This window comes from Oscarella lobularis, chromosome 11, assembly GCF_947507565.1.
Source record: "Oscarella lobularis chromosome 11, ooOscLobu1.1, whole genome shotgun sequence".
NCBI classification, from domain to species: domain Eukaryota; kingdom Metazoa; phylum Porifera; class Homoscleromorpha; order Homosclerophorida; family Oscarellidae; genus Oscarella; species Oscarella lobularis.
In genome coordinates this window covers 861,725-885,806 of record NC_089185.1, presented here as the reverse complement: position 1 = coordinate 885,806, position 24,082 = coordinate 861,725, and the positions used below count along the sequence as shown (strand labels likewise).

The 24,082-nt window shown below is 47.7% G+C and overlaps 12 protein-coding genes across 12 annotated transcripts in view; 6 read left to right on the top strand and 6 right to left on the bottom strand.

Annotated features, from left to right (window-relative positions):
- Nucleotides 1-301: 301 nt before the first annotated feature.
- LOC136193247 (cleavage stimulation factor subunit 2-like) lies at nucleotides 302-2,321 on the top strand. The gene is made up of 9 exons (XM_065982098.1): nucleotides 302-356; nucleotides 409-487; nucleotides 543-825; nucleotides 903-1,013; nucleotides 1,064-1,183; nucleotides 1,241-1,381; nucleotides 1,438-1,642; nucleotides 2,020-2,048; nucleotides 2,108-2,321. The coding sequence occupies exons 1-9, from the start codon at nucleotides 323-325 to the stop codon at nucleotides 2,231-2,233; spliced, it is 1,128 nt and encodes a 375-aa protein (XP_065838170.1). The 5' UTR covers nucleotides 302-322; the 3' UTR covers nucleotides 2,234-2,321.
- On the bottom strand, nucleotides 2,134-4,083 carry LOC136193245 (uncharacterized). Its single transcript, XM_065982095.1, has 11 exons — nucleotides 3,981-4,083; nucleotides 3,738-3,922; nucleotides 3,607-3,680; nucleotides 3,497-3,551; nucleotides 3,372-3,449; nucleotides 3,193-3,319; nucleotides 3,026-3,145; nucleotides 2,848-2,969; nucleotides 2,694-2,792; nucleotides 2,441-2,625; nucleotides 2,134-2,360 (listed from the first exon to the last, which is right to left on the bottom strand). The coding sequence occupies exons 1-11, from the start codon at nucleotides 4,060-4,062 to the stop codon at nucleotides 2,309-2,311; spliced, it is 1,179 nt and encodes a 392-aa protein (XP_065838167.1). The 5' UTR covers nucleotides 4,063-4,083; the 3' UTR covers nucleotides 2,134-2,308.
- Nucleotides 4,045-5,236, bottom strand: LOC136193257 (chromatin modification-related protein MEAF6-like). The gene is made up of 6 exons (XM_065982111.1): nucleotides 5,136-5,236; nucleotides 4,908-5,020; nucleotides 4,769-4,856; nucleotides 4,371-4,674; nucleotides 4,229-4,317; nucleotides 4,045-4,176 (listed from the first exon to the last, which is right to left on the bottom strand). The coding sequence occupies exons 1-6, from the start codon at nucleotides 5,205-5,207 to the stop codon at nucleotides 4,162-4,164; spliced, it is 681 nt and encodes a 226-aa protein (XP_065838183.1). The 5' UTR covers nucleotides 5,208-5,236; the 3' UTR covers nucleotides 4,045-4,161.
- Nucleotides 5,237-5,639: 403 nt separating this feature from the next.
- On the bottom strand, nucleotides 5,640-6,893 carry LOC136193025 (melatonin receptor type 1C-like). The gene has a single exon (XM_065981814.1). It carries the CDS (start codon nucleotides 6,891-6,893, stop codon nucleotides 5,640-5,642), a length of 1,254 nt encoding a protein of 417 aa, XP_065837886.1.
- Nucleotides 6,894-7,164: 271 nt separating this feature from the next.
- On the bottom strand, nucleotides 7,165-8,139 carry LOC136193261 (sorting nexin-12-like). Its single transcript, XM_065982116.1, has 5 exons — nucleotides 7,901-8,139; nucleotides 7,725-7,820; nucleotides 7,601-7,664; nucleotides 7,487-7,547; nucleotides 7,165-7,431 (listed from the first exon to the last, which is right to left on the bottom strand). The coding sequence occupies exons 1-5, from the start codon at nucleotides 8,075-8,077 to the stop codon at nucleotides 7,326-7,328; spliced, it is 504 nt and encodes a 167-aa protein (XP_065838188.1). The 5' UTR covers nucleotides 8,078-8,139; the 3' UTR covers nucleotides 7,165-7,325.
- Nucleotides 7,567-11,117, top strand: LOC136193246 (coiled-coil domain-containing protein 83-like). The gene is made up of 11 exons (XM_065982097.1): nucleotides 7,567-8,319; nucleotides 8,380-8,464; nucleotides 8,515-8,683; nucleotides 8,742-8,821; nucleotides 8,877-8,964; nucleotides 9,017-9,108; nucleotides 9,168-9,236; nucleotides 9,303-9,424; nucleotides 9,473-10,251; nucleotides 10,310-10,405; nucleotides 10,465-11,117. The coding sequence occupies exons 1-9, from the start codon at nucleotides 8,192-8,194 to the stop codon at nucleotides 9,786-9,788; spliced, it is 1,149 nt and encodes a 382-aa protein (XP_065838169.1). The 5' UTR covers nucleotides 7,567-8,191; the 3' UTR covers nucleotides 9,789-10,251; nucleotides 10,310-10,405; nucleotides 10,465-11,117.
- Nucleotides 9,742-11,344, bottom strand: LOC136193249 (uncharacterized). Its single transcript, XM_065982100.1, has 11 exons — nucleotides 11,304-11,344; nucleotides 11,190-11,257; nucleotides 11,053-11,139; nucleotides 10,936-11,000; nucleotides 10,786-10,878; nucleotides 10,663-10,728; nucleotides 10,451-10,603; nucleotides 10,288-10,389; nucleotides 10,108-10,235; nucleotides 9,997-10,050; nucleotides 9,742-9,939 (listed from the first exon to the last, which is right to left on the bottom strand). Exons 1-11 carry the CDS (start codon nucleotides 11,309-11,311, stop codon nucleotides 9,807-9,809), a joined length of 957 nt encoding a protein of 318 aa, XP_065838172.1. The 5' UTR covers nucleotides 11,312-11,344; the 3' UTR covers nucleotides 9,742-9,806.
- Nucleotides 11,341-12,889, bottom strand: LOC136193252 (low density lipoprotein receptor adapter protein 1-like). The gene is made up of 10 exons (XM_065982103.1): nucleotides 12,729-12,889; nucleotides 12,611-12,675; nucleotides 12,458-12,535; nucleotides 12,319-12,402; nucleotides 12,234-12,262; nucleotides 12,066-12,180; nucleotides 11,946-12,005; nucleotides 11,739-11,891; nucleotides 11,642-11,685; nucleotides 11,341-11,590 (listed from the first exon to the last, which is right to left on the bottom strand). Exons 1-10 carry the CDS (start codon nucleotides 12,823-12,825, stop codon nucleotides 11,443-11,445), a joined length of 873 nt encoding a protein of 290 aa, XP_065838175.1. The 5' UTR covers nucleotides 12,826-12,889; the 3' UTR covers nucleotides 11,341-11,442.
- LOC136193235 (glycylpeptide N-tetradecanoyltransferase 2-like) lies at nucleotides 12,876-15,066 on the top strand. The gene is made up of 11 exons (XM_065982082.1): nucleotides 12,876-13,056; nucleotides 13,108-13,299; nucleotides 13,354-13,472; nucleotides 13,522-13,613; nucleotides 13,676-13,792; nucleotides 13,847-14,017; nucleotides 14,071-14,290; nucleotides 14,344-14,403; nucleotides 14,455-14,625; nucleotides 14,680-14,817; nucleotides 14,881-15,066. The coding sequence occupies exons 1-11, from the start codon at nucleotides 12,903-12,905 to the stop codon at nucleotides 14,899-14,901; spliced, it is 1,455 nt and encodes a 484-aa protein (XP_065838154.1). The 5' UTR covers nucleotides 12,876-12,902; the 3' UTR covers nucleotides 14,902-15,066.
- A 185-nt stretch (nucleotides 15,067-15,251) lies between these two features.
- LOC136193230 (uncharacterized) lies at nucleotides 15,252-18,773 on the top strand. The gene is made up of 3 exons (XM_065982076.1): nucleotides 15,252-15,412; nucleotides 15,463-16,137; nucleotides 16,199-18,773. Exons 1-3 carry the CDS (start codon nucleotides 15,403-15,405, stop codon nucleotides 18,643-18,645), a joined length of 3,132 nt encoding a protein of 1,043 aa, XP_065838148.1. The 5' UTR covers nucleotides 15,252-15,402; the 3' UTR covers nucleotides 18,646-18,773.
- A 53-nt stretch (nucleotides 18,774-18,826) lies between these two features.
- Nucleotides 18,827-22,316, top strand: LOC136193229 (uncharacterized). Its single transcript, XM_065982075.1, has 4 exons — nucleotides 18,827-18,945; nucleotides 19,010-20,187; nucleotides 20,237-20,704; nucleotides 20,756-22,316. The coding sequence occupies exons 1-4, from the start codon at nucleotides 18,897-18,899 to the stop codon at nucleotides 22,205-22,207; spliced, it is 3,147 nt and encodes a 1,048-aa protein (XP_065838147.1). The 5' UTR covers nucleotides 18,827-18,896; the 3' UTR covers nucleotides 22,208-22,316.
- A 76-nt stretch (nucleotides 22,317-22,392) lies between these two features.
- LOC136193232 (actin-binding protein WASF1-like) overlaps nucleotides 22,393-24,082 on the top strand; it is a gene marked incomplete in the record, with an annotated part of 2,709 nt that continues 1,019 nt past the window's right edge. Inside the window, 3 exon segments of the mRNA XM_065982080.1 lie at nucleotides 22,393-22,841; nucleotides 23,198-23,472; nucleotides 23,532-24,082. Of these exon segments, the coding sequence (XP_065838152.1) occupies nucleotides 22,571-22,841; nucleotides 23,198-23,472; nucleotides 23,532-24,082 (1,097 nt within the window).

The following is a 24,082-nucleotide window of genomic DNA, read 5'->3' as shown; positions in this document are numbered from 1 at the left end:
TTCTGCCACCGCCCACGCAATCGCATGATAGTCCCAACGCTCTGATGCCTGGCTCTACGCGCTCGTATACGTCAGCTAATTTAATTCATCAAATTCATTATTTCTAACGACCCAGGCTTTCACCGTGATAAGATGCGAAGTTGTACCCTCTGACGATGAACTTGCTCGTTCCATCCCCAGACACTTTAATCAGTACGTACTTAAAACGGCCCTCCTCTATCTCGACGTCAGGTACAGCTTCGAGCCTTTCTTCCACCATTGCAGTGTTCTCTGTTTGTAGCTGTTTGTTCTTACTTCTTAGTGGCTAGCTAGCGCGCTAAAGATGGCAGCACCCAAGAACTTGAAGTCGGTTTTCGGTGAGGATTCCGCCGCCTTACAAGCGTCAGCGCGCCTCATTGCATTATCTAGTTGGAAATATTCCCTACGATGCAACGGAAGAAAAGCTAAAAGACATATTCTCCGAAGCGGGCCCCGTCGTCAGTTTTCGGTCCGAAACGCAATCGCTTCCCGCCATCGTTCTCATCCTTCTCCTCCCCAAATAGACTCGTATACGATCGCGACAGCGGCAAGCCGAAAGGCTACGGCTTCTGCGAGTACGAAGACGCCGAAACGGCGGCGAGCGCGATTCGCAACATAAACGGCTACCCGTTGAGCGGACGATCGTTGCGCGTCGACGGAGCGGCGAGCGAACGCGGCGGGGGCCCGATCCCGATGGTGTCGCGAAGCGAGCGCGATCCGCTTCCCATGGAAGTCGATCGCTTTCAAGACGCTTCCTTTCCGTCTCAGCCGCCGCCTCCTTCCTCGCAGGGAATCGGTTCGCAAGAGGTGCGAATATTCGGTTACTATGAAACCTAATTAGATTATTTAATTAAAAATTTAATAATGTTGAGTTTTATACGTAGCCGTCTGTATATGGGCCGCCCGTTGCTCCCGAAGAGGCTCCAGATGCTATAAAGAAAGCGATGGCGAGTCTCCCTCCTGAACAGATGTATGAATTGATGAAGCAGATGAAAGTATTTTCTCGCGAAAAGCTTCGTTAGTTAATCAGTTCGTGTTCTCTTAGCTTTGCATTCGAGAGAATCCGGAGGACGCTCGTCGCATGTTGCTACAGAATCCTCAACTCGCCTACGCCCTCCTCCAAGCCCAACTCATCATGCGAATCATTGACCCCAAAGTGGCCGACGTGAGTGCCCCAATCGCCGCAGTTGACGTTCTCATCGAAGGGGCTCTTCTTCCATAGGCTATTCTTCACAAACCTTACTCAGAATTGCAACCGCACCCCCAAATCACTTCCCTAGTAGAAAGACCTCCGCCGCCTCGCGAACGCGAGAAACAGAGACCGAGAGCGCCGCCGCCGCCGCCACCTCAACAATATCACAGGGTCAAGCACCTTCTTTATCCTATATATCCACCCTTTTAGCTGCCGTCTTCGTATAGGAACCACCGATACAACCGCCCAATAGCCAACCAGGTCCTATGATGGGTTCGTCTCTTGGTGGCCCAGTAAGACCTTCGGACCCAAGAGCAGTTGGCATGCCGAGGTCTGAAAGGGAAAGGGAACGGGATCTGGCACCTCCTCCCCCTCAGGCTCCTGCTCCTCCTGCTCCTCCTCCTGCTCCTCGTCCTGCTCCTGTTAGACCAGGTGAGATCATGGTAGGATGTTTAGAAGTAATTCGAATGAGCACGGGATGAAAAGCTGCGGCAATGGACTTTGGTGTTTCATTGTTGTCTGTTAATCTTGGCGGCGGGCTCCTTGTCGGGGATCTTTTATTGGATCCTGGCCGGGCTTATGGCTCGACGCCGTAAACGCAGACGAGAGCGATGGAATGCCAGACTTTAGGGCGAGTCAATTGAGATGTCTTGACTTGCCAAATTGTGGCATCACATGCTTAATCGTAGCGGTGAAATCGCCAGAGGAGGAAAGACGTTATCTTTAGTAATCTGACGCCACGCGTTGGAAAGTCCCTCTTATTGGACTTCTGATGAAACCGAGTCTAATAATGTTTCTTCTTCTTTTAGATCAATTGGAATCAGGAGAACAAGAAAAGGTAAGTATCTTCGACTTCAGTGGCTCGTTCGCTCCTCCTCATGTACGTTTTCTGGGTAGGCCGCTCTGATTATGCAAGTGCTTAGTCTCTCTGATGAACAAATTGCCTCTCTGCCGCTCGACCAGAGACAGAGCATCATATCGTTGAAGACTCAAATAGCAAGAAGCACTGGACTAGGAAACTAGAAATGCTATCTCCACCACTCTAAAGGAACAGCAAGCCATTTAGTGTCACTGCCGTCTTTGTCTCTTCATAACACGTTACGTGCAGTCAGTTAGTCTGAAAAAAGCCACGTCGTGAACACCGACGCTCCTAAAATTGGAGATTGAACACACGGTGAGCAAAGCAAGCAAGCGAGCGAGTGAGGGAGAGGCAGTCCTCTCTGTGTTCACCTTTGAATGTGATCACTAACTTTGATCTCCACTTCGGTTTGATTCCAAATGTTTGTTGCTTTGCATTCTGTTTTGTCTTCTAGGTTGAAGAGTTTCCACGATGCTGTGATCGTTGTCGACGTTTTGCCCGCGCGATTGAATAGAATCACCGCGTGTTCACTGTTTGGGAGAGGTTTGTACCAAATCTATGGGAAGTAGAGGGGGAGGGAAGCAGGGATCTCATGAAGATGTCTTGCCCTCTGTGAAAACGTACCTCAGTCGTAGAAGTAGTATGCACGCGCTGCCCGGCGTTACCGGCGTATTCCTGATTGATACGAATTGCTTCTGCATTCGTCAGAATTTCAGTGATATCCTACACGCAATGAAAGCATTTTGAACGCGTTCTCTGGATTATCAATTATCACCACCTTTGTCATATTTCGTATGTCATTGCCCGCTATGAGCGGGGCTGATGTTATGCACCAGAGACTGAAGTGCGATCTGCTTTCTATGACGGACAGACCAGGATTTCCCACTTCCAGCATATCTGAATTTGGGTTACGAATTTACTATTGATTCAACGACGTTCGTCTGGCAACTTTCCTGGATCGTTCCACCCTCCTGGAGCTCCTTTCTTTCCGGCGTTTGCTACTGAATCGAGATTTGTCATGACTGCTTCCCAATTGTTGTCTATATCTTCGCAAGTTCGCCACAGATTGGAGTCAACTGCAGAGATAGCGTTAGCTAAAAGTAGAAAGAACAAGAAGATTTACCAGGACACCACGAGTGCCACGTGTTAGGAACGAGGGTGCAGTTGTTGAGGCAATTTGAAAAGACCATTGGTCTTTTCGTGGCATTGAGGGCATTCTTCCATCGATTCATTAGAATTTCGGGACTCTCCTAAGCCGGGCAAGGATGCTACATTGAACAGTCCTACACCTGCGAGTTGTACTGTAGTTCTGCAAGCATCAACTTTGACGTAGTCAGCTCCCCACGAAGCGAATAGTTCAGCATCTTGAGTCTCGTGCCCCTTACATGCAATTGTCTTATGTGCATCTTGAACGTTGCTATATGTACCTGGCTGGCGTTTTTGTCTCGATTACAAAATCGTTCACCGGCATCCGTATACATGCTAAAGCTCTCTTCATTGATCTAATGCTACACTAGGAAATAGAAAAACTGCTGACCCAAACTTTAAATCCAAGCTGTGAATATAGTTTGAAATAGCCAACATTCCGGACGGAAATCGCTTCTTGTCATACTAGGAACGAGGCATCGCACCGTAGCACAAATTTAAAGTATGTAACGGCTCACGGACCTCCAGGTACCCCGAAGAATTTCTGATCGCTGTTCCGGTGCCTACTCCTTCCCACCAACCTCCATCAATGTTCACGTACACATAGCCGCGATCTCTCATTCCGGTCTCTACAAGGGCCTGTGCAGTTTCTATGATAACGGCCTCGTTGTAATTCCTTTTGAAAAAGTTGTACGTGTTCCATCCCACTGCATGGAGACAAAATCAGCTCAAGAAAGGGACTCGCGAACGATCCTACAGCCTCACTGGGAGGAGAGCGAGCTAGTCCATTATCTAAGGCATTGCACGCGGCGCAAAAAGCGACAAAGGCCAAGAGAGAAAGACTCATGTTGATAGTAAAATCTTCCAAGCAAGAGCACGCGCATTCAATTTCTATATTATGTCCCGCCCACTTTCTATTTCTACGAGAGTTCGACATTTTTTTTCATTAATCGTCGTACTCCTAGAAGAAAAAAGGTTGAAAGATAAGGTAGCTACGCGTGAATCACACTCACGTCACTGAGAGGCCTCGGTTTGTGCTTCTTTGGTTTCGGAATGCCGTCACTTTTGTGACCATGACGTTTGCTCTTCTTCTTCTTATTAGCTATACACAGAAGAAGCCAATAGATGACATGTACAGAACCCAACTGAGTCAACCTTTGTGATGTTTATGACTCTGCCCGTGATCGGGCGACTGAAAAGGCATTCCTTGCGAATGGGAAACGACGGAAAAATCGTCTACAGCAGCCGACTCAAGAGGATCGCTGCTTCCCCCGCGACTTGCCGACCCGTGCACGGGAGTGGCTAGCGAGGTACCCTCATCAGTACCTCGACTCAAAGCATGAGTAGGCAGCGTTTCATTGTCATGACTACTGCCACCGCCACCGCCACCACTACCGTCTTGCGAGTGAAGAAACGCCGATCGATCGCTTAATTCACCAGACGTAAGAACGCTATTAGCCTATATAGAAGTATATATAATCAACCTCAAAATTATGACAACTTCAAGGTAGTCATAATTTATTTAACTAATTATGCAGTCGTTCTACACATACACAGTGAGACGTTATTGATGATTTGGAGAAGAGACGTTCTGATTCTTTGAATTTTCGATTGCGTCTTTCTCCTTTGTGATTGCTCGGTCTGCACGCATCGTCTTTACCGTCGTCTGCCTAAGTTAATAATTCGACTCACTTGTTGGACAAGTAGCCGTCCCAGCCTCGAATAATGTTCCCGTATGTGAGAGTGTCTTCCAGATAGCTGCCTTCGAAAGCGTAGATCTGACGCTCGAGTGCGGCGAGATTTTCCTAAAACGCGCCAAATTTCCGCCACGAACGAAAGAGAGTTGATATCAAACATCGAGCGAATGCACGAAATAGTCTCTCGCGACGTCGTTATCGACGATATCGTTCGCGTGATCACCTGAAGCTCGGCACGATTTTTTACGAGCTCGGCAAGCTCGGTTTTCGCGTCCGACGGCGAACCACCAGACATCGTTTATCTTTGTCTACGCATGCGAATCTCCCGGATAAGAGCAAATGTCCTCCCAACCGACAGAGAACGATTGCCCGCTGTTCTAGGCAGGCTACGGGCAGCGTAGAGCCGTTTAGCCTACTGTGATAATAAAATGTCGATTTTTCCGCCAACCCGGTGCGTTTGAGCGATTCTAGCTCGTATAGTTCAGTACACGAAGGCTTAGTGTAGTCTGCCAACGATTGTCCGATAGAGAGCCGGAAGGACACCTTGCTTGAATTTTGGCGATCTTGACTCTTTCTCATTGTGTCTAGCGATGAGAGAGACGAGATTCTACTAAAAGCATCATGAGCAGCACAAAGCTAGATACATACACCACGGTAGGCTAATCCTAAGTTTAGGACAAATTTTTTCTTTCTTTCTTTCTTTCTTTCTTTCTTTCAGTTGCTTCTTTCACACTCGCACTGTGGTCTCATTGCGTTTGGGGCGATCTCCGTTTCGTTTCTTTTGTCCTACTTTTGGCAGTAGCGACGTCAACAACTTGAGCGTCGCTTTGAATTCTTTGTTGACGTCGTTGTTGCGGAGACCGTAGATGTAAGGATTTGCGGCGAAGTTGAAAGCGTAGAGCATGATAACAATCGTCCAAACGATCATGTTGACGTCCTTGAGATAGCGACACGATTTCAACTCGATCTTGTAAATAACACTGAGAAACGTACCCATTGCGGCGCCAAAAAGAAAGGCAACGATGTAGGTAATGACAACGAGAAAGACGGTGAATGCCGTGCGTACGTTTTCTTTGAACGAGTGCCATTGAAAGGCGGCCGTTCCGGGTCTTACAGATTTTCTTCCAGCAATCATAGGTTTAGGGCTGTTGATTGGGCTGTTGATGGGGCTTTTGTTGGAATATTCTGTTGGAATAGGCGCCCTTCCTGCCGCACTAGACGCCGCCGCCGTGTATCGTTCCTGAATTTCGATCGCATCTATTTGTCTCTGTCGTGCGCGTCGCTTGTATTGCAGCACGGTGATCAGCATTCGGATGTGCGCGTAGAAGATAATTGCAGCTGAGCCCATTAGACCGGCGGTCATGACAATCACCTGCCAGGTGCTGAAGTCGAGATTCGGTCCGCAAACAATGGGGTTTCGATAGGCCGCGTACGAGTTTAGGCCGAAAAATGGCAGAATGGCGCAGACGAAGGCGAATGTCCAGAGAAAGGCAAGAGAAATCAATGCAGTCTTTGTCGTGAACGATTTTTCTCGGGCGGGATAGGCGAGATTGAGTTGCTTTTCGAGGCTGATGAGAGCGAGAGAATAGGCTGCGACGAGATAGACGAGAGTGTTGACGGTGGCCGACACTTGACAACTGACGTCTCCCGCTCGCCACGTTCCCTCTCGAAGAGCGTTCCACATTGTGAGTGGATGCGACGTGGTGAAGTAAAAGAGATCGACAATGGCCAAATTGGCGAGAAGCACGTTCGACGTGTTTGCCAGTTTGAATCCTTTGTCTTTGAAGAGAACGACGAGAATGGAGACGTTGCCTGTGAGGCCAATAATTCCCAACGCACTCCACGCAATTCCTATTATGATCTTGTACACAAGGGAGAAGTCGTCGACGACAGGTTCCATCATTGTAACATTGTATGCACAAGATTCGTTTTCATTGAGAAAGAAGGTATCATTGGGATCGAGCGCTGACGCACCCGACATTATTCAGCGAGAGAGAAGACGCGAATGACGAATGAAGAACATTGGCACAAAAACTACTCAGTGTGCCTTCACACATGACGTGTCAGTAGGCGTCATGCAACGCGCGAGGAGTGACAGAACAACGATTAAATTGTGACAGGCAACGAGAAGGTGTAGGCCGAGTAGAAAAACCCAGGATTCTAAGCACTAGGATTTTTGTAGGATACTGCCTCAGTTGGTTCACCCAAGCTGTCTATCCTTCCACACATGTTTACCGCGCCTCTGTCAAAACTATGCAGCGACAGTCATCACAATTGATTCAGTACAAAAAACAAAAAAAGGGGGAAGCAACGTGTTATAGTCTATCATATGAGGTAATTGCACAAGGAAGTCATGCATGGCAGAACAGTAAATAAGCACAAAATAGGCGTCTAGAGCCTGCAGCCATTCTTCTTAGGTATTTCGGATTTTTCCCGGAACGTAATTCTTGTCGATCATCGGTTCCTGAAGAAACATGTGCAGACAGCGTTCATTCTGCGCTAAAGGATGACCAGCAACTCTAACAGACAGAAAAAAATTGAACAAAGTAATAATTAGTGTTTCGTCGTGCCTACTTGGTGATAAACTGCTCTAATCCTTGCCGTCTCTCTTCAAGAAATTCTTCAGCAAAAATACCTTTGAAAAAGAATCACGTCATCGCCATTATTACTTTCATTATATCAGTGTACCTTCGTCGCCACGGAAAGGCAATTGCCTCTTTAGAGCCTTTCCAGGAAGAGGTGGAACGACGATCTGACGAGTGGAAAGGAAAGGCGTGCGTAGGTGTGGCAAACACTAGACTCGCTCTTCTACCTTGCTCTCTCGTTCCAGTTCGGTTCTGAGCCACTCGAAGTCGCTGTAACGCCGTCGGACGCTCGAGTCTTTCAGTTTAAAGACTGGCAAGTTCGTCTGGAGGGAAGAAAAAGTCGCAACGGGGCGTCTCCCCGAAAGGGACCCCAATAGCGCACGTGCAATGCCGATCGACTCACTTTCAAGCGGACTTCGTAGTCGGTGTAGCGCTTCTTGCCGATTCCGTGCGTTTCGGGACTCACGACGTCGATTTCGAGAAAATTGGCCGGCACAGCGTACGCGTCCGACAGATTTTGCTTTTTCGACTCTAAGCGCTTCGTTTCGCGGCCCTTCTCGGTGGTGTCATCCTCCGCCATCGCTATATCGCCCGTTCCCTACTCGTTTTCGGACTCTCGAAGCGAAAAATCGAACCCCGGATAGAAAACTTTACAATCCCGTACGCCATTGTCTTCTTTTGCCGTTTTCGCGTGATGGGAAAAAAGAAGAAGGGCTCAAAGGGATCGGGAAAGTCGAAAAAAGGCGGATCGTCCGAAGGCGCTGAACGAAAGCTATGGGTCGAGCCGAAAATGACGATGGGCGAGGCGGTCGTCGCTTTTCAGTAAGACGAAAAAGGTCCTAGGCTCGCGCACAGGAGTCCGTACGCTTCTTTGACGCATAGACTCGACGTCAAGCGACGTTCTTGTGAGGAATTCGGCAAAGAAATCGAAGAAATGAGAGCCATAAACGAAAGACAGAGACAAAAGGTAAAGACAGTATTTCCCTAGAACTACAGTCGACTATTGATTCTTTCTAGAATGCTAAACTGAAAGCCGATCAAATGATTCATATAAGGGAGCTCCTTCGGCAAGTGAAAGAAAAGGACAATGAAATGGCAGAAGTCGACGTGGTGGGAAGAGATCAAGTCGAGCATGCTTTCCTAGAAAAACAGCGAGCTGCTCGCATTGCCGAAAGAGAAATTGAGGGTAGGGAAAGAGAGGGGGAAGGTATAGAGCTAATATTGATCTTACTTTGTTTGCGTAGAAATGCAGGAAAAGATCGAGGAGCTTCAGGCTGAAACGGACCAGTTGCGAGACGAAGTCGCGAAGCGTCTCGAGTACAAGGTAAATTAAATGTATATATATATATATATTGGAACTTGAATCATTACGTAATTAGAATGCGGGACGGTACGCGCACAAGAGACATATTGAGAGACTCGAACAAATGCTTGTCGACTGGAAAGAGGATGTTGAGCAGACAAGCCGTAAGATTAGAGATTAGGATAGGGACTATTTAGTAGAAAGAGTTTCTTTTAGGAGACTTGAAGAAGAGTCTAAAGATTGCACGACACGAAATAAGCAGGCACGCAGAGGAGTCAATCAGCAGTCAAAAGGATACGGCAGCGGAGGTGAATATTAACAATGAATGGTTAATCACCGCGTGTCTAATTTCTGTATGTTGTTAAAGTTGGCTATAGTGGCCATGGATCCCAATTCTCGTAATGACATTGTGGATAACGAGACTCTTCACAAGGAGGTGAGTTTGCATGTTATATCTTACAAGAAACTTGACGTTTTGGCTTTTATTTTTGTGGTGCTTTAGCTTGTGCTGCACCGCGAAGACGTGACAAGACTGAGAGAGGCGACTGACCGTTTGGAGCAGTCCAATCTAGACATGTTTCAAGAGATGATGGAATACAGTGCAGAAGAATTGGAACTAGCAGAGTAGGCACAATAGAAACGTTTCGCCTTGTCCACATTGTTCGTCTTTAGAAAAGCTTACGTTCCTGATTCTGATTCCGACGTAGAGGAGGAGGAGGAGGAGGACGCTCAATGGGAAAACAATCCTTTTGAAGAAACATCAGACGAAGGGGAAAGTGGCGAGACAAAGGTTCTGAGTCCAACCGCACGAAAAGAGCTTATGGTAAGAGGCAAAGGGATACTTCAGGCCCAGCCGCAATCAATGTTGCCTCAAATCACGAGCCAAGATAGCGCTACTAAGGACGACGTGGTTGATGATGTCAATCCGCCCAGGTGGCCAGTCACCGTACAAATGCTAAAAGCCGCCGTTAAAGAGCCCAACTACTAATCAACCCATTTATTATATTTAATTCTTCTGTTGCCATAGCGAGCCTTCTTTTCGGTTGGCTTGAGCCATGGCTAACAGAGCGTCCATACGAGCCTTTTCCTTAGCCGCGTATTCTTCGATCTTAGTGTTGGCCCTTTCCATTCGTTTTTCCCTGTAAAATAGAGAGCGTCAATTATTACCTTGTCTCGCGCCATCTCCCTACTCATACTGATTTCTTTCTCGAGCTCGTTTTCTTGCGGCCAGTTGGGTCTCAAATGAACTTCTAAATCAAAACAGGGGAGTACAATTGGGGAATGGGTAGAGAACTCTTGTTTCGTACCCTCCCATGAGAAACGATTCCGAGGTGTCTGGACTTTGTTCCCTCTCCCTTCGATCTTGCGCAGCGGCCATGCGTTTCTCGACTCGCGCCTGATGACCTTCGGCCTTGGGAAAGAGCTCATCGATCACCTCATAAACAAATAACGTCAGTTATCTCCTCATCACTAATGGATTTCTGTACTTGTTCTTTTCTTTTTCTGTAGTCTTTGTCGCTGGTCTTCTTCTTCCAGCGATCTCTTTCCATCCGCTCTTCTCGTTCTACAATAGCCGACGTTTCGGACTGCTATATAGGTGCGACGGTAAGATCTAAATTCTAGTATGCAATCTTTCACTATTTGACTGACAGTCTCCATCCTAGGTCCAGTAGTGCGCCGTTTCTTGCTTTCCGAGCCGAACATCTCAGCCGCAGTGGCGTCGCGTCCACTCTTACCAGCAGTCCAAGAAGTGACGCTGTCCCGAGCGGAGCCCACTTCAATTTCGTCGACTTTTGACGCAAACTAAATCAAGGGAGCACAGTAGAAAGATTCCCTCCTCTAAACGTATCTTCGCCGCCGACCTTCCATTTGTATCTCGTTCTCGAAGATGCTTGCAGTTCGCTGGATGGGATGCCTTTGTACAATGCCTACGCAACGAGACGACCGTTTTTTTCCTTGGCGGATCTTCAAGGGAAGTCTTTTACTTCGTTCAATTTTCCGTCGTTCCACCGCGTCACGAATTTTTTGAATAATTTTTTGGCTTCTTTAGAACTCAGCTCGTCGAAGTAAATCTTTTTCTGTGGATCAAAGCCGATTACTCGGGGAGGAGACGACAGTTTTCAGCTCGTTCTAACTTTCTCGGCAAGCCACAGTCGAAATTCGGCGCTCTTGTTGTAGAAATCGTTCTTGGTAAGCTTCTCTATTGCGAAGCCCGTAAACAAACAGGTAGGGTAAAGAAATCTGAGTCTCGCCTGCTCCGCATCGTTTCTTTTGCTTTCGCTCTTTCTTTTTCTTATCCTTTTTCTTTCTCCGTCGCTTTTCGACTTCTTTCTCGCTCTCTAAATAGGTCAATCTCGCAGATGGACGAATCTTTTGTAGGTGTACCTACCGCTGGAACTACTCTCCGAGCTGGAGCTGCTATCACTTTCTTCGACTGTTCTCTTACGCTTTTCCACGCTGCACACAATCAATCTACGTGCTTCGCAACGAGCCGAAAGTCTACCTTGCCATTTCGGAGTAGCGCGCTCTACACCACTGTGTAGTGAGTGCAAAACACAAGTATGTGAACCGTAAGGCAGTAAAAAAAGAGAAAAAACGACAACAAAAGAACCCAGCCTTCGTCTTTCACGACTAGCACGAAATCAGAGATCTAACAAGTCTTCGTGAGATTTTCCGGGTTGCAAGTCGGACGGAGACGATTCTCCTTTCAAGAAATGCGCGACATCGTCACCGAGATCGTGTTTCTCAATCCCTTCAAGAAGATTGGGATTCGAACGAGCCTCGGCAAGCCTAGGGAAAAAAATTTGGGAAATTTTTTGACGACGTCAGTACGAGCAGTACCTGGTGAATTCCTCATCAAAATGAGCATCCTCCTCGTCAAAATCCTAAACACAGTGAATAAGGATCGAAAAATCAAATGGGACGCATTTCATCTTACAAAGTTAGAGAAGCGTCTACCCTGACCATCAGTAAGAGTAACCTCTGGAACGGCAGCAGGTGCAGGAGCTTCTGGCTGGGCTGCAGCACTCTCGTTTTCCTTCTGGAGTCGTTCGAGGTTAGCCTTCTGTTGAGCGCGTCTCTTCTTGATATCCTGAATAGATAGACGTTAATCGATGAATCTAAGATGGTACAATCTATTTTTTACCTGCCAGGCTTCGTATGCGATATTGAATGATTGAGCTACGGTGAGGCACATCGCTTGAGCCTAAGGAATCCCCCTTGTTAGACGTCTGTACGGTGCACAATCGCGATCAGGAAGTCGTACTTTCGATTTCTTGCTGCACATGAAAGCGTGACACTGAAGACGACCGGTCTCGGGATCCTTCGCAATGAAGCAGAACACTTTCTCGTACGTATCGTCGGCCGTACAATAGGAAATTCTAGTAGAGAAACGAGAGCATTTCTTCTAATCGTTCGACTTCGTTTCCTTTACTTATAGATTGGCATCTCATCAATTCTCATCTAAAGAGGAGGAACCGTCTGGTTGTTTCCTTTCTCATCTCGCGTGCGACGCTCACCTGCGTCGTCAAGTCGATCAATTTGATGCTTTTCGCCGTCACGGTCACCGACATCTTCTGCAATTTCTGACCGCGACTCTTCGCCTGCAAAAGAAAACACCAAGTCGAAAAAAAACACCGAAAAGAAACGCCCTCCCACCTGATGAACAATCCTGTGAACGGCATCGTCGGTGCATCCGTGTCCGGCCGCCTTTTCGACGGTCATCGTGCCGAGATACTAAAAGCGGAGAAGGGCGCGCGGGCGTATCAATAACACTTGCTCGTCATCGTCTATGGCGACGGGAAGAGTCACCTTGACGTAGAACGTCACGCCGGCTACTACTGCGTCTTTCGAGTTCAGCCAATCGTCTTCGAGCTCTACGAATATTTTGCACTCGATCGATCCGGCTTTGTCTCGTTTTCCGATTTACTTGCGTGCCGTTTTCCCTTGAGTTTTCGACGAAGCATCGCCGGGCTATCTCTGACCGCTTTTGCGGCCGATTTTAATGCTTCCTTGACCGCTGCCATGGAGGATGCGCTGTGTGGACGTCGTTTGGATGTTTCTACGCTATCACGTGCGTTCGATATCGTATCCCGGTTCTGATATGGCCACACCGCCTTCGGACGACGCAACCAAACGACCAGCAGACTCGCACGACGTCGACGATGCGGCGGACGACGCGCCGATCGACGAAAAGCCGAGTTCTTCGCTGAAAAAGAAAGGAAAGAAAAAGGGAAAGAAGCAGAAGTCGCGAGAAGGTGAACGCTCGCGATCTTCCGCCTTCCGGGAGGCGCCAAAGCTCTGATTAGACGGGACCGAGGATGCCGCCGCCGCCGCCGCTGGTGGAGCGGGATCTGCGGCGGCAGCGGCGGCTGCCATGCGAAAGCTTCAACTCCAAACGCTATTGGGCCCCTTTCACAAGAGATCGGCGCCGCGAACCGAAATCGAAGCCAAATCGAGATCGTACGAATTTTGGAAAACCCAGCCCGTTCCGCAATTCGGTCCGAACAGTTTTAATTAATTAATTAAATTAAAAATAATGAGCGATTGCGTAGAGGAAAAGGTGACGGCGAACGAAGCCATAGAAGCGGACAAGGAAGAAATCCGACCCGATCCGTACACGCTTCCCGATACGTTTGAGTGGGACACACTTGATCTAGACCAGAGAGAAATTGTAAGTACGCGAAGAAAGCAGCATTCGAGTCAATTTCATAACATAATAGCTCGATGAGCTGTACATGCTTTTGTGGGAGAACTACGTCGAAGACGACGACAATATGTTCCGTTTTGACTACTCTCGCGAGTTTCTGCTCTGGTGAGACGTTTGCTATTAATTAATAATAGCTTGTACATTTATCCTTTTTGCGGATTTATAAGGGCTTTGAAACCGCCTGGATGGAAGCTGAACTGGCATTGCGGCGTTCGAGCTAAAAAGAACAAAAAGCTTCTCGGTTTTATTAGCGGCGTGCCGGCTCGAATCAAAATCTATGATCAGTATTGCCCTCTCGTTCTTTCTTTGAAGTGTATTTACTGTGGCGGCACGTTTAGTGTTCAAGTCATGGTCGAGATCAATTTTCTCTGCGTTCACAAGAAACTTCGATCGAAGCGCGTCGCACCGGTTCTCATAAAGGAGATCACGCGACGAGTTCACATGGAGGGAATATTCCAGGCTGTTTACACGGCTGGAGTCGTCTTGCCTAAGCCTGTTGCAGTTTGCAGGTTCCTCCCAGCCTTTTCCTTCCTCCTCCTATAATCTATTAGATGTTGATTAGGTATTGGCATCGTTCTTTGAATCCGAAGAAGCTGATTGCCGTGAAGTTTTCCCACTTGTCTCGCCACATGACCATGCAGCGTACGATTCGTCTCTATCGTCTTCCGATGGAAACGAAAACGGAGGGCCTGCGATTGGCTCAGGACAAGGACATGCCGAGAATCACTCAACTTCTCAATGACTATCTTCAAAAGTTTGATTTGTGTCCTGTATTTCATGAGGTACAGTGCGGAAATTCCAGAGACCATACATACTATGATAGATGTATTGATAGGAGGAAGTTAGGCACTGGTTTTCTCCCCAAGAAAATATCATCTATTGTTACGTTGTTGAGGTGCACGCGCAACGAGAATTCGAATTTTTTCTATAGTTTGTCTGGGTTTAGAATAAGGAGACCAAGGCTATAACGGATATGATCAGTTTCTATTCTTTGCCATCGACTGTTATGGACAATCCTGAGTACAACGATCTAAGGGCTGCCTACTCGTTTTACAATGTATCAACTATTACGCCGTTGGTTGATCTGATACAAGACGCTCTCATTATTGCGAAAAATGTCATTGTTTCACTTTTTCGTATTTCTGTATTATAAATTGTGTTGTTTTTCTAGGCTGAGTTTGACGTTTTCAACGCCCTCAACGTAATGGAGAACAAGACGTTTCTTGAGAAGTTGAAATTTGGAATAGGCGATGGAAATCTTCACTACTACTTGTACAACTGGCGTTGTCCTTCAATGGATGCCAATAAAGTATGATTTTTAATAGTAATCTTTATAAAAGCAGGTGCAAGCCTTTTTTTTTATTCTATCTAGGTAGCCTTGGTACTACAATAGGAATAGGTGAGGAATTGATTTCCAACGGAATCACGTCAGAGAAATATTCCGTCATGCACTGTGATTTAATTAATAACATTATTTGTGAGTGCGTTTTCTAGTCCCAAAAATCTAAAGCGTGTGTGAACATTTTGGGCATGTGATTTCAATGTGCAAGTTACGTGACCCAGTGAGTAAACGTGCGGTTCATTTCTCCCAGTTGGAGTAAATTAATGCGCTTCTAGTTCGACGAATAATGACGTCAACTGCCCTCCCCTCATTTGCATTTGGAGACTCTAGGTGTGGCCCATCAAAGATGCCGTTTCTCGCTGTTTTAGCACTGCTTTGGCTCTGTCTACGTTATGACTAGCGTCACCACGCAAAGCTCTACGCAGAAATTCAACGATAAGTCGAGAAAACAGAGTGTACGCATGCGTGTGTGCACGTCGGGTGCTACGAACAGCTTCGCTACTTCAGCTCTCTAATAGCACTGTTGCCTTTCATCGCAATACCAGAGAGTCAATGACAGACGGTACGTTGCTGCTATAGGGTACAATAGCAAGCCTTATCCAGCTTTTGCAGACGATAAACACCCAGGCGATCCAGGAAGTATTGCTTCACGCCGTTTGTTGTCTACTTCGGAATCTGCTACCGTCTCCGTCGCTACACCTTCAGATTCTATACTGGAAAAGATTACCGAGTGTCTCCGTTCCTCATTTCAAGTCAGTGGGGAGTCAGCGGATCAAGACTGCAACTGGATGTCTTTTGCCGAAAGGCTTCGTTTCAGCGCGGGTGCCATTCGCTGCATCTCCAAAAGTGATGATCCCCTGAAGCGGCTCGCTAACGCGATTCGAATGATGAACAAGCCGATGGACGTGGCGAGGGCGGCATTTCTTGCGAAGAAAAATAGCCCTGTTCAAGTCTGCCGGAAGTTACTTTCTCTGCTTTCTAGTGCACCAGAAAACAAAGAACTGGACGCTAGAGCTTTCGCGAGAAGCTTCTTCGCTCAGTCAAAAGCAACGGAGTGGACTTTCAGACAGATGCCCCTTGATTCAATCAAGGCATTAATTCCGTCATCTGAAGTTGACAAGAAAAAATTGAAAAATTTGCTGAGCCTTAGTGCATCGTTTGAATTGTCAGATAATGACTTTTGCTCTGCTCTAATTAAATGGGGTCATTCAAAGTACTTGCTGCAATGCTTGGAGGATCTTGAGAACGCTGGTTTTGCCAGAATTTTTGAAACTTTTCTTCAGGAACGTAAGACTTGATCAAATAAATAGCAGCAGTTTGGCTGTAATTGGAGTAATAATTTTACTAGGTTTTTTTGACATGGACGTCACAGATGAGAAGAAGTTGTTCGTTCTTTTATCTAATTTCTCTTTGCCACAGAAAGATGTGGAAAAGCTGATTGGCAGGGATGAAGATCTGCAGGAAGTTGAGAGGAAACTAAATGCCAACGGCTTTTTGAACGTTTTTGGGGAGAAAGGAGTGGGTAAAACCAGTCTAGTGTTGTCACTTCTTGACAGAATTTGGGCAAATTACGATTATCTTCTTTGGATTGATGCATCAAGTGTGGAAGCCTTGCATTTGTCACTTTCCAGGCTTAGCGGGTTAGCAGCAGCCTCAAAAGACGGATCGCAGCGAAGTACTTTACCCGAGGCGCTTGAAATGAGTCGTCAGTGGATCATTGAGTACATAAAAGAAGGCAACGGCAAACTTCTTATTATTTTTGATGGATTAAAAGACGGTAGTAGGTTGGCAGCCATTCCCAACTTTCCACCAAAGCTTAGCGATGAGGCCAGTTCCTCCCTGAACGTACTGGTGACGTCTAAGCACAGGGTGGATGATTTAGAGCATTTTAAAAAGTTTGAATTTCATTACCTTAATAAGTTGAGGGATGAAATTGTGATGAGAAGTCTTCTTGATATTCGAACGGATTATCATGATGAGCAATCAGTGAGTGAGGAGCGTTTTCCAAATGAACAGTTGACTTACAAATATCAGGATGCTAGCAATCGCAGCGAAGAAGCAGAAGCAGCAACATGGATTGCCAAGAAAGTTGACAGCAGTCTTCTTTTTGTAACTGTTGTAAAATCGTTTCTGAAAAAGGAAGAAACTGTTGCTTTAGCGGAATATCAAGAGGAGCTGAAGAATGAATTAGCTGGTAGTCAAATTTCTCCAAAGGAAGGTATTTTGGCTGTTTTTGAACGGTTTCTACCAGCAATTAAAGACGTTATTAACTTCCTTGCTTTTTGTGACTCTTCTTCCGTTCCAACTGAACTATTTCAGTATCTTCATTTCAAGGAAACTCTCGAAAGTCAGAGTCCCAAGAAAAGACGCGAGCAGCTTTCAAACTGTCCAAGCAAGGCAGTTTCCTATTTCTTGGCGATTGACCGGCTTAGTGACTACCGACTAGTCAAGCTTGAGCGTGAGAAACTTATTGTCATGCACCAAGAGATCGCAAAGACGGCGTATCAAAGGCTGCGTTCCAAAGAGAAAAAAGAGCACGTAGCTATTCTTTGCAATGTACTTCTGATAACATTTATTAAACATAACAACTGGGGAATGATCAGCAGTTTGTATCCCCACGCTCTTCGATGTTTAGACCACATGGAAAAACTCAAACTATTTGATGCAGATCTTCTCCTTGAATGTGGACGTATGAAATCATTGCTAGGAGATAGTCGCGCAGCAAAGGAGCTGCTTGAAAAGTGCCTCAATGACTCGCGAGCTTCTGTGTACCACAAAGCTATGGCACACCTTCATTTGACAACAGTTGAACGTCGTCTGAGCAAATTAAACGTTGCTTTGGAAAGAATTGATGCCGCCAAGTCCATCTGGGATTCGTGGAAAGATCCTTCTAAACTGTGTGGATTTGAAAAGAATAAGACGATTGAAGCAGAAGCAGAGGTATTGTTGGATGCAGGAGAATTTACGTTAGCTCAGACCCAACTTGATAAAATTGGAAATCCTCATGATTTGTACGATGACGATAACGTGAGCCGCTCCTCTCTTTTTGCAAACAAGGCACGGGCTCACTTGGGTCTCGGAAATTATAAAGAAAGCTCCGAATTCTACTCGAGAGCAATCAAATACATACCTCAGCGCGACTATCGGCATTCAATGTTCCAGGCGTATGAATGCATTGCGTCTGCTCTTTGTTGTGCTAAAGAAGAAGACGAGCCAGCTACCTATGAAGTTTTTAGCAAGGAAGTAGACCGATGTGAAGACATCTCAAAAAGTATGACCCACTCTCATCGCTACTACGCTTGGGTTTGCAGGAGTGTGGCCAGACTTAGGCATCGCCAAGTCAAACTGTTGGAAAAATTGAACCAGGGTGACGACGTAGAGTCTGACATAAGAAGCGCTCTGAAGAAAGCGTTTCAAATGGTGCGAGTTTGCATTGAATGCCACTTGGCCATTTTTAGTGGGAAGCACCAGAAGGTAGCCAAAGCGTGTGACTTGGTTGGAGACTTGTGTTGTCTGTGGTATGAGACAATTGGACCTAGAAAGAAAGTCTTGAAATGTGCCATGAAACACTTTCAATGTGCTCGTGACATCTTCAAGGCGCACTCTACTGAAGATAAAGAAAATCGACTTTCAGCGATTAAAACCCGTTTGGAAAGTGTTGAAGAAAAGCTTACAACGAATGCAGATAGAGAGTCAAATATGTCACAGTGTGTTGAAGATGAAGAAGATTTTCAAGAAGAAGGCATCTTTGATGTCCTACACAATTTGGGTATAAAAATAGCAGAATTGAAATAAGCATTTGTTTTGTACGTACTTGTACATTTTACTGGTTTGTACTCGATGTTTACTGTTTTAAAATACGATTGAAACTTATCGTTTTTTTTGTATTTTATTCTCAGGATCATGACGTTGAACGAAGCTTTAGAAATTTCTAAGACAACAAGAAATAGTCTGACGTCAATCGCTATGGTAACGAATGCGAAGCATGCGTGTTCCCTTCCCTTCGAAAGAAAACCTTCGTCGAGCAAACCAACGTAAAAAGAGCCATGGCCGAAAGTAAAACGATGTCTTTGGAGGACTTTCGCGCCAGGCGAGGTGAGGTCTCATCAGAGAACGCGGCGAATGGAACAAACGACGTGCATTACCTTCTCCACTGTAGCCCTCAAATCTGGTAGCAAACCGCCCGTGGCTAAATCGTCTTCTGGCGCCGTTCCTCGCGCGAAGAAATCAAGCGTGCCGGCCACTGTTTCATCGACTACGCGCGCTCGTCCGTCGACAGCCGATCGTCAAGACCGCGCCGATCAACTGCGACGTCAAATGCAAGCCGAACGACTCAAGCAAATCGAAGCGTCGCGCGCACGAGAAGCAGAACGTCGCGCCGCCGCCGAAGAGCGCCGCAAACGACTCAACCAAGAGGAACAAGAAAGAAAACAGAATCTGGTGCGAACTCGAACCAAAGTGCCGTCGACAGCGACAGGTAAAATTCCTCCAAAGCCGAAAAAGTCCGGTTTATCGCCAAAATCGTCGCCTGGCGTACCGCGACGCGTGTCTTCGCCTTCGTCGATTCCACGACGCGCCGTCGGCGCATCGGCTATTCCCGTGCGAAAGAAGGCGGCTGAGTTCGACGTATCCGACTTGTTGAAGAGGAGCGATGGGAACGCAAGGTCGCCGCCTCCTCAGACGGTGGCACCGGTGCCTGCGGCGTTGCGTGATGAAGCCGTCGTTCCTCCGATGCTGTCGACCAGTGACGAGGAATTTGTTAGGGACGAGGCTGAGGTGACTCGTCAGCTTGAACTTGAACTGAATATTCGCCATGAGGATGAAGATAGTCTTGCAGAGGAGAAGAAGACGTTTGGCGTTCCCATGAAGTCGTTGGGAGATGAGGAACCGTCTTCAGAGTCTACGATGTTGACAGGTACTGTAGAAGAAAGCTCTAGTGATATATCGTCTGAAAGAGAAGCGACCGAGAAGCAAGCCCTGGAGAAAGAAGAGAGAGAAAGGCTAGCAAAAGAGGCGGCTGAAAAGCGTGCCAGAGAGGAAGACGAAAGAAAAGAGGCAGAGCAACGAATCGAAAGAGAAAGAGCGTCTATAGAGGCAGCTGAAAAGCGTGCTAGAGAGGAGGAAGAGAAAAGAGAAGCAGAGCAGCGAATCGAAAGAGAAAGAGCGGCTATAGAGGCAGCTGAAAAGCGTGCTAGAGAGGAGGAAGAGAAAAGAGAAGCAGAGCAGCGAATTGAAAGAGAAAGACTAGCAAAAGAGGCGGCTGAAAAGCGTGCCAGGGAAGAGGAGGAGGCGGAACGGGAGAGAAAAGAAGAGGAGGAGCGAATCGAAAGGAAAAAGGTTTTGTCACGGTCGCTGCAATATCGTTTTCAAAACAGCGTATTTTTAGAGAATTGAAGCCATTATGAACCGGACACGAGCTAAAGCAGCGGCGACGGTGCCGAGCGAGGTTGGTAAAAAGGCTGACGTTGAGATGAAGACGTCTGACGCTGATGAAACAACATTCAAGTCCGTGGGCACTGCAGAATTGCCGGAGGAGCAGGAAGTCGAAGAAAAGACGTCACGTTTGCCTCAGGGAGCTACTGAAGTCACTTCGTCTGACGACAACGCAAGTGACGCGTTGCCACCAGAGGTAGACAAAGAAGCAAGCACACCTGCTCCTAACTCTGATCCTGATGACGATAAAGAAGAAGAAAGGCGTCCCATGGCAAGTGCAGGGGTTAGTTCAGACCTAGTCTTGTCTCGCCCTCAGGACGCAGATGATCAGCATGTTAATAACGAACTGCAAGAAGCGGATGCCTCGTCGCTTCCTAACGCTTTGACTAATTCAGCAAAGGGTCCTAAGCGGAGATCTCTCGTGAGCAAATTTCCCAAGTAACCGTGATGATTTGTAGCCTTTCCTTCATAGATTTCACTCTTCAAAAGAGACCGCGAAAGAGACGAAATCTCGCCAGAGACGCCTCCCTTCATTCTGTCATCAGATCTTCTGCCGTCTCTACCATCAGAACCACCTCCGTCTCCTCCACCAGAATGTCCATCGTCTCCTCCATCAGAACCCCCGTCATCCCTCCCACCAGAATCTCCTCAATCAGAGCGTTCGCCGTCTCTCCCGCTAGAACTTCCGCCATCTCTACCATCAGAGCCACCTCCGTCTCCCCCATCAGAACGTCCATCGTCTCCCCCATCAGAACGTCCAACGTCTCCCCCATCAGAGCCTCCGTTATCCGTCCGACCAGAATCTCCGCCATCTCTTTCACCAGAACTTCCATTGTCGCCGCCAGTAGAATCTCCTCCACCTCTCCCATCAGAACCGCCGCCGTCTCCGCCGTTGGAACCACCCCCGTCTCCGCCGTTAGAACCACCCCCGTCTCCACCGTCGCAACTCCCGCCGTCTCCGCCATCAACGGCTCCTCCGTCTGTCGCCTCACCGTTTTCGTTGTCAAACGTTTCGCCGTCAGCAGCTCCGCGGTCTCCGCCAGCAGCATCTCCACCTCCTGTGCCAACAGTGTCTTACCACGAAAATGAAGCAGTAGAAGCTGAAGAAATTGACTATGGTGAGGACAATAAAAGTGAATCAAGTTCTCCGCCAGTGCCTCTAGCATCATTTCCGGTTGAGTCCGTGTCTGAACGTGCTGTCAATGACGACGTCCGATCCGCTGGAAACGAATCAGAGTCTTCTTATGAAATGGAAGACCATAGCACTCAACCGGAGCAGTTTATTTTGAAAAGTATTGAAGCAGAAGAGAAAGACTCTTCTGGACCGCTTGACGTAGAAACATCTCCTCCACCTCCGCTGCCATCATCATTGCCCCCTCTTGATGATGTCAATAGCGAAGATCCAGCAGTTGGGGATGATGAGGGTAATATTGTGGACATGACGCAGTATACAGAACCTGACTCAGACACGTACGTCGTTAGTGCGTTCACTGACGAAGAAGAAGAAGAAGACATCGAACTGGTGTCAGAAGTTCCCAATGAGGGGATTCCTAAGGATACGGATGAACATGCTGTCAACGCGACGTTTGAATTGAAACGCGATGAAGAAAGCAGCCCAGTTCCTTCCAAAGAAGAGATAGAGCAAAAGGAAATCAGGACAGACGAGAAAAGAGATGTTAGTCATGAGGACACTGAGAAGTTTGGCAGTGAAGAGCAGAAAGAACTGGCATGGTCAAATCTGGAGGCTTTACTTGTTGCAATGAATCAAATTGAACGATGGGAATGCAGTCCCCAGGAGCAAGCACTGTGGAATATCGTCGAGTCAATGGAGTCAATCAGTGAAAATTCCTTGCCATTACCTCTCTCCGCCAACGACAGCGGTCACGTGAACGAGAGCATTATAATTACTGAAGAAATCGTCTAACGTCTTTTCTTCCATTGTTGTTATAATTACTGAAGAAATCGTCTAACGTCTTTTCTTCCAATGTTGGTTTATAATAGAGTAACCGGACGTGGTTCCACCTTCCGGAAAAGCCGGGCACTTGCCCCGTCTCGGAGCACGCGCACGACCCATTTTCGCCGGAAGTAGCTTGCGTTCGACACCGCAGTAGGATCATACAAAGAACGCCGTGCCATTCGCCGCGTCCAGTCGCCTCGAAACCGCGTTTTAATCCGAACATCACCCAAACGTTCCCGATCGACTGGCGAACGTCGCGAGAGACCCCGGGGCGTTGAACGAAACGTCCGGTGTAAAAAAGCGTCACGATCTCTCCGCCCAACCGACGGCATGCCGCTCGTAAAGCGAAAAGTCAATCCGGTCGCGGTGAGCCGTCGTCCGCTCGACGCTCGCATACGACACAACGAACTCGAAGCGGTTGCCGCCAATTCGCTCGCCGGCGTAATACGCCAGCTCGCCGATCTCTCGCGCCTTTGCGAGGATCTTTTCAGCGAGTTGCTGTGGGAAGCGGAGTCGATAAACGTACGAACGAATAATCTCGCCCTTCGAATCGGCGAATTGCGCTGTCATCTCGGCGAACTCGATTTCGACGGCGAAGAAGGTGAGCGAGCGCGTATCTATTTGCGAGAGTTTCTATTTGTTTTCGCTTCGCGTGCGAGAAATCGACGAATCGAGAACTGAAACTTTGTTAAAGGGGAAGCGACGCACGCAGTGTGATCATGCTGTGTAATGTTATGGCTTTGTGGGGGCGTGGGGGGGAGAGGAAGGAGCCATTGTTGCTTCGTTCCCAACGTTTGAGTCGGGGAAGACCGCGCGCGCGCGCGCGCGCGTTGTTTTACGTGGGCGTTGTCGCCTTCGCGGTAAACGTTTTCGCGGATTAGCACCTATTTGTTAATTACGTACAAAGTGAACGAATTTTAATTTGCGAAAACCGCTGACTATCATTTATTTTCTCAGCGATGAATGTCGAGTCGCTGTTCAACGTTCAACATTTTTCAAGTCAAGAGAAGCCTTCTCAACAGCTCTTCAACGCTGACGCACGTCCTCATATCATCAAGGAGTCGTTCGACGAGATCGATCCGCCGCCGAGCTTAGAACGATTCAACGTCTTCTACGGAAAGGGAATCAACTGCGTGGTGAAGTACACGAATCCAGGATACTTCGCCGACCTGTGGGTCAGCGGCGAACTCCAGCGACAGGCGATGGCGCGAAGAACAAAGACAAAGACGAATGTGGGAGATGAGAAATGTGACGTCAAAAAAATTACTCATTGCGCTCGTTTATTTTCTAGAGTGAACGTAAGGCGAAGAGTTTTTCGAATTTCTCTAAGACGTGGTCGAAGACGGACGTGCGTCGCATCAAGACGCGAACCTACGCAAGCCAAGGCATTGAACTCTCCTCGCAGCAGCAGTCGTCGCCGTCGCCGTCGTCGTCAACGCGCAATTCCAAGAGCGCCGATTCCGGTTTTCACACGGGTAGCGATAGCGATCTTCCGTCGCTGGAAGACGGCAAATATCGCACTCTCAGCGTCGCGAGCGGTTTGAAAGAGAAAAAGAAGCAGCGATCGTTCGGCGGCGGCGGCACCCTTTCGCGACTCTTCAGTCGCAAGAAGTCGCATCGGAACGCGGCACCGAAAGATCGGCCAGCGCTAACGGGCGTGTTCGATTCAGAGCCGCGTCCCGGCTCTCAACCAGTGTCAAGTAAAGACACGGTTGTGTATGAGCCTATCTCGCGCGAAAAGGGAGCTGGTCCTACGGATCCTCCACCTCCGCCGCCGCCTCCACCGCCGCTACCGTCGCAGCCGCAGCCGTCAGCGTCTGAGGCCGTATACGCCGTGCCTAG